The sequence below is a fragment of the Malaya genurostris genome, chromosome 2 (assembly GCF_030247185.1).
Source record: "Malaya genurostris strain Urasoe2022 chromosome 2, Malgen_1.1, whole genome shotgun sequence".
NCBI classification, from domain to species: Eukaryota; Metazoa; Arthropoda; class Insecta; order Diptera; family Culicidae; genus Malaya; species Malaya genurostris.
In genome coordinates, this window is record NC_080571.1 from 225464735 (window position 1) to 225471966 (window position 7232).

Here is a 7232-nt window from a genome sequence, read left to right on the forward strand (position 1 = left end):
AAAATTAATTATTTATTGCTACTCAAATGCTGCCACTGTATTTTCACACCCCGCCATATTGCTGTCGTCGTTGATCGTTTAGCTATCCGCGTGTTTGCTGTACTGTGCGAAGCTATTTTTGCGTTTTCTTACTAAAGAAAACTGTTGATGCCTGTCTCAGAAAAAAAATGATACCGAAAAATGGTATTAAAGTGTCAGATTTGATACGAATCATTTATTTTATAATTGAATTAGTGGCATTTGCCAGCCGTATACGTGATGGAAGAAAGCTTCGTTTGTTTCAATGTTTGCATCTGTTCTATTGCGGTGGGTACTTTTATCACGCTCATGCTGATTTGAAGTTTTTCTCCATTTTCTACAGTTTCCTTCTTTGAGTTTGAGTTTTTATACAAACAAAATAATTCTGTATGTTTTATCTTCTTCAATTTGAATCTATTCATAAATATTTTACATCAAGGAAAGTGTGGTTGACTCAACTGTCATGCATCTTTAGTAACACTTTCATGGTTAAAGCCATGTAGCAAATGACTTACAAAGTCTTCACCTTTTCACTATGACATATACAAAATATTACTGGGCTAACGTTTATGACAGTCGCGAAAATGTTTGTCGCTACCACATGGTAATTTTTACGTCCCTATCAGCATTTGTTTGTCTATGTTACCAGATGATACCGCTCACAGTAAGGTTTTGTTCTATTTTCATAAAACGGTTTCCTCATAGCTGTTTTCCTACTTCAAGGTAAACAGATTGTTTACGGAGTGGAGAAGTCTTGGAACAATATGTCACAATGTAGCTACAGCTGTCGAAGGAAGATAAAACAGTTAAGAGCACGCGTCGATGCTTAGAATCAAAAGTGAGAAAATATTTATAAAAGTCTTGTTATACAGGGGACATATAAAACTTTTTTTTAAATCAGAATTTACAATGCACTCGATATTGTTAATATGAATGAATGAAATATGGCGGAAGTTCGAGTCATTGATGTGGAACAAAAAAATCAAAGTCTTGGCATTACATTCCTTTTGTGGATTTTGACCGTTCTGTTTGAACCGACTTGTAGAACAAGGCAACCACAATTTCTAATGATCTACAATCAAACAGTTCAATCAATCGTCACACTTTTAAGTCCGCAATAGCACGAGAGTCTGCTTAGATCGGATCTTGATTAGCAACCTACACCGAACATTGTTTGTTTTATAGCCGACGAAATTTCACCAATATCCCAAATGTATGCAATTATATCTTTGTACATACTTGCGATACGATTTTGATATTTAAGCTTCCGTCATCTACGGCAGAGAAAATTTTGACATTTCAACTACTAACGTGATCAGACTTATATCAGCACATGCTACAAAAACATGTTTTTGTTATAAACTTGTCACGGTTTGATCGGCTACTAATCAAAATTTCAAGTATTTATTATTGAAAATACGTGGCTTAATACATTTAAATCGAATCTTAGAAATATTTCCATTTCTACGTGCATTTTTCCTTGAGTTTCTGATTTGCACCCCTATATAGAAAATAAAAATGTGTTCCACATAAAAAGACTAAACCTAAAATAGTCGACTTGCGTTCCTAACGTACAGGACAACCGTAATACGATTCTATCGGTTTGTAAGATTAGTGGATATTATAAACCACTTACCCGATCCAACTGTGCTATAACTTAGTAAATGCACAATTAATTCATAGTCAGTATGCGAATATGACAATCAAATTCCTTTTTTGCATTGACTTGTACATAGACCAAAATTATCTGAAGTTAATTAATTGTCAATGTGAAACACATAACGGAAAAGTTAACTATATGTGAAACGTAATTCAGATCTCATGTCATTTGTCGTTCTCGGAAGTGATCTGCCTTTTACCAAAGACATCATATTACCAAGATACCAAACTCTCACATTTTATGAACAAATCATAAGCGATATATTTTTTTGTGAGCATGGCGCCCTCAGGCTAGTCTGCATCGAATCTCGTACACACAGTAGGCAGTAGGCAGAGATGCCAGATATTTTCATAGGGAATCTGTATTACTCTGTATATAAAATCTGTATTTGATTGTATTTACTAATAACATTAAATTTCTACGATAAAATTATGTTAAACATCAACATTCGGTCAGGATACAAGAATCCCGTGCAAATTACTTGTTACCTATGACAATCAGATGGCCACATGTCAATATTGCCAAAAGTTGTTCACTACGGTAAGCCATGTGATAAACTGGACAAGGAGACGACTACACCAAAGGACAACGGTGCTTCCTTCACACCAACCCCAAGCAACCCCAGTACACCTGTGACAGTCACCAACAACAGTGAAGCATCCCCTTCAACGTATTCCAACGTATCCCTTATAGAACAAAGCACACCAGCTGCAGTTAACTACTTACCATCCAACCAACCAGCAACTGCGAACAATATACAATAAGACGCATCTACAGCAACTAGCAACGAAATCAACAACAATATAACCGATGCGGCAATGAATGACGAGACGAACCACGAACAAACTGCCCCTCAATCCTCGCAGGAGGAAAATGGAAGCTCCTCTTCCCCTAGAAAAAGGGTGACAACGAGATCCAATACAAAAAAAAAATTATCTAAAAACTCAGCTAAATCGGCCACGTAAAGGTTGTACGCAAATAGGCCTGAATAAAATATCTTTTAAATAAGATATAGCAACATTTCCTTAGGGGGTGCGTTTTACCCCATCTACCCCTACACCTCATTGGATATTTTCGTTAGATATGTTAGATAATTAATTTAAAATGTTTTTGCAGCTCATGTGAAAATCATTCATATCCAAATCGGTTATTCAAATTGACTGTACAATATGTTCATTCGAGTAGTTCCACATTCGATTTTCACGTAACAAATATTAATACAGTGAAACATATAAACCTTCTATGATAAGTTCTGTCCGAAATCGTTTTGAACAGTTTTTTATCTGATCTGAATGGGCAGATTAGCAGTTCATGTATCATGCAGTAAATAGTTTATATTTTTTGCTGGTAGCAATTGGGATTATTACGGGATTGGAATATTTCTTAGAATTTTCACATCCATTAAGCGTGTCTAAAAAATATAAACAATTTTTATTTTCTTTCCCACATTACAATAAATTTGTTACAATGCTATTTTTGTGACCTCAAAATATTAAAAAAAAAGTTGCCACTCAAGGTAAGTTTGAGCTTCATTTCGGCTTAGCGGTTTATGTTGAACTGCTAGGTGACATGACAGTTCAACATAAACTGTTTTGCACTGACGAGTCGATGACGAAAAGTAAAGAAAATAAATTTGAATATGTGTCCTTAGCACAAAATTTGGTTAGCCCCTGTACTGTATATTTTGCCCAGATAATTTTGAAAAGATCTAGACAGTGAGTCACCAAAACCGAAAGAGATGACTGTCCAAGCATTACGCTAAATGCTAGCAATATTTGGATACTAGGTTCAGCTTTCCTTTTCAATGCACTCTCGTTTCAATATATTGTGATTTCAAATTCGAGAGAATGATGTGATTGCCTAGAAAACTCTTATTGGTTAAGCAATTTGTGAATGTTTCAACACTAAAAATATATGATAAATGCATGTGTTGTGTGTTAAACCAACTGTCAAAATATGCCGCTCGAATATATCGGTTTCATAAGACATAAATTTACACGGTTTTTGTAAGTGTGTGTGCTAACGAGTAATGCGAACAAAAGAGAGATTTTTTTCGATTAAAAAAGTTTTTACCCTAAAGACATTCACCTCTTCGGGTCAGAAAAACTTACTGACCCTATATGCGGGACTGGGAATCGAAGCCAGGTGGGCTGCATGAAAGGCATCGACCAACCCATCATGCTATACCCGTTCCCGAAGATATTTTGAATTTGAATCAAAAGATTGTTGTCCTACTTCAACATCGTCAATGTGCCTGAACACACAAAATAAGTGATCTTTAGCAGAAATAGAATTGATTTGAGGTCGCCAAAAGGTGAGATAACTAGGTGATCACAAGGTGCTTTCTCATACCTGCCCCTTTGTCTATGATGAAATTTGGTTAATAGAACGGCGTCGACTGGGTGCTATCGTCTTCTGCGTTAGTAGCTGAATGAGAGGGTGTGAATTGGATTGTATTTTCATACATTCATATATTTTAAATTGGTCAAGTATTCCGGCTTGACGTTCTATTGCTGAAAGTTTTTTGAATCCTTCATTGAGGGTTTAAATTGGCTTTTATTTTTCCAGACATTTTGTCAACTTTTTTTCATAAAACTATCTGTAATATTCCTTGAAATTTTTATAGATTAAAGATGGTAATAAAGAAGCAAGTAGTGTAAATACACACCATGAAAAATCATGCATATATGCATCTCGATAGATAAAGGAGTGTCGCAATTCACGTAAATTTACATCCAAAAGCATGACAATATTAATTATTTACATTTAATTAAACTGAAGCAGCCAAATAGGCACAAAACATGAATTTATATGATAATAGATGTGATATTCTGTCATCACCCACATTTTTTCTGGAGGAAGAAATGATAAAATATCAAACCAGTTCTTCATCCTTCTGTGGTTTTGTATAGTTTCCTTAAGGGGCTATATACATTTGAATCGATTAATTCTAAATTCTCAGGAGTTGTTTTTAAATGCTATTACGATATAACATTGTGTTTCACAGCGAGAAGTGTACGTGTACAAGGATGATGATTGCAAGTTTATCTGTCAAAATGCAAAGGAAAATAAATTTCCACTTGGAAAATACATTTTTAATTTAATCAAGCGAAAAGTTCATTTTCGAATGAGAAAACTCTTTTTCTTCCACAGTTATTTCTGCAGCTATGAAAATTTTCAGCTCTGGTTTCAACATGTGAGAAAATGTTACGTTGATCATTTTCAAATGGTTTTATTTGCTGCGTACATTATAAAATACCGTACGGATGCACAAACTTAAACCAATATGCGATACTATTATACGAAATAGCTGTTTACCGTCTTTTGATTTCTTCCTCTAGCGTTCAAAATAATCTCAATCGAACCGAAACAACTTCCGGATCCCAATATCGGTGAACATATCATCTTATAAAATCAAAAATGATTACTCGAAACAATATAAAATGTCATTAGAAAATATGAACAGTGCATGTAACAGGTACTTAAATTCTACAGAACGATTGAAATTATATGAGTTCCTCATTGCAGACTGTTTAAAATTCAATCGTCGAGCTTCCAAAGTTAATGAATCAGCTATGGATTGATTTCGGCGAAAAAACAGATGAAAGAAGACAGCAAAGTTTTAAGTTAGCATTTTACTGTTTTACGCCATTCTCATACATTATTCAAAGATCTATTTCACACTTATTTCCCAGGTGAATACCCGTTTTTTTTCGCTAAACATAAGTGAGTAATTTTGACTCACTGGGTGGGTAGTCATGTTTCCCAACAACCTTATGATGAAACAGCTCTTCGAATGCTTAGCGCTCATATTACTCACTTGTCCGTGAAGCCAAATCCTTTGTCTTCTTTCACCATATGTGCCGGGTACGATTGAAGAATTTCATTGGCTTTTCCGTTATAGGATCCCAATAGTTCGCGATACTTAGAGTACACTAGACTTTTGAGTTGAGGATTCGTTGCCGTGCCTCTGCTGGTCTGTGAACTCGGCATGGTTTGCGTTGCCATTTTTGTAATTGTTATCTAACTTTCGATCAGTTATTCTAATAAACCTACTCCCTGTCACCACTAGTACTGTTGTGTGTTTCAAATTACATATAGCGTCATTCTGCACTCCACAAAAATCGTCAACAACCGCACAGTATATGGTAAAATGACATCAGCGCTATACTCCTCCACGATTCAGTAGAACTATGATTTAATTTGCTTAACAGAAAACAAAAACAACTTTGGCACAAAGTCAGCAAACAGAATGTCGATAAACTCTGGAGTGAAGCAAACGAAGGTACTGCGATACGTCACGCCGGGAAACAATTTGAACTATTTTTTGATATCTGCTCTATACGTCTTCCGACCCAGGAAGCAATCTGGATGAGAAAGGTAAATCACTTGGCGAAGGATAATACGCAGCGCAATGCCGCAAGTCCAGTGATCCCGACTGGTGATTGTAGACCTTCGAAGCAATTACAACCGTTCGACGAGACGTTACTTTTCGAACTGAAAATCTTGCGCCTCATCAGCAACGGTTCAAGCGTTATGATAAATATACTAAATAAGGCTGCGCGTCGAGCCGGTGGTGACGGGATGAAGCGCACGGAGCACCAACACTAGCCAACGCGGGGAAGAGGGTGAAACTGAATCGAGTTTATGTCTCGCTTTAATGTATAGTAAAACAAGCCACCAGTGAGCCCGTTGGTTGACACCCAAGGAAGTTGCAGGGAGCTTTTAGTATGGTTTGTATTTTAAAATCGCCTCACGGAGACCGGTCGAAACTGGCCGTGTTTTCTTGTCTCTGAATGCTTTCGTTTCCGATTCGTCATTCTTAACAGTTTCATCTTTTAGTCTTTCCGTGCGCAGTCCAGTTGAGCGATCGGAAGAAGCGGTTTAGCAAGGAAAGATAGCGAAAACGGAACCACGATGCAATTTATGGCATTTAATTACAGAACGTTATAATTACTGCCGTTTGAATGATGTGGCCAATAATAAAATTCCGAATACCTGCAGCGCTGCAAAAAAAAATAACACCAAGAGATTTGATCTAAGGAACTTTCCTTTTTTTCATTTTCTTCTATCGAGCAATTATAAATTAATTTAGCTTAAGTATTTTAACATGTTTGTTAACAGTTTCGATTTGATTCCAAGTGGATTCCCATTAATTTATTCCTTATCATCATTTTTTTCTTTCGTTTATGTGGGTTTTAACCTTACGGATATTCGCTTCTCGAGCTTAAACATCGTTCGATCCTGTGCAGTTTTTGTGTGAACGAACACAGGTATACGTAAATGAACTCGTTTTTGGAATTCATCGTATTCTTATAAAAAAAGGCGCGCACCATGAGAAGTAACTGTTTTCCATTGAACATTTGTAGGAAAAATGTGAGTTGCACTTAGGATCTTTTCTAATGTGCATCGAGGTATATCGTCATGATATATGTAAGTTTATCCCAAAACTGCTATTTCAATTCGTTTCCGGGATATAATTTTGAACCATTTGACATTGTTGAAACATTAATTAAATATCAGTGCTTAAAATAAACATAGACCTGTGAACTAT

At 36.0% G+C, this 7232-nt stretch overlaps 1 protein-coding gene across 1 annotated transcript in view; it reads right to left on the reverse strand.

Annotated features, from left to right (window-relative positions):
• LOC131427812 (mucin-2-like) overlaps positions 1-6179 on the reverse strand; it is a 49928-nt gene extending 43749 nt beyond the window's left edge. The window contains exon 1 of the mRNA XM_058591339.1: positions 5499-6179. Within this exon, the coding sequence (XP_058447322.1) occupies positions 5499-5686 (188 nt within the window). The 5' untranslated portion in view covers positions 5687-6179. The remainder of the gene's footprint in view (positions 1-5498) is intronic.
• Positions 6180-7232: the final 1053 nt, after the last annotated feature.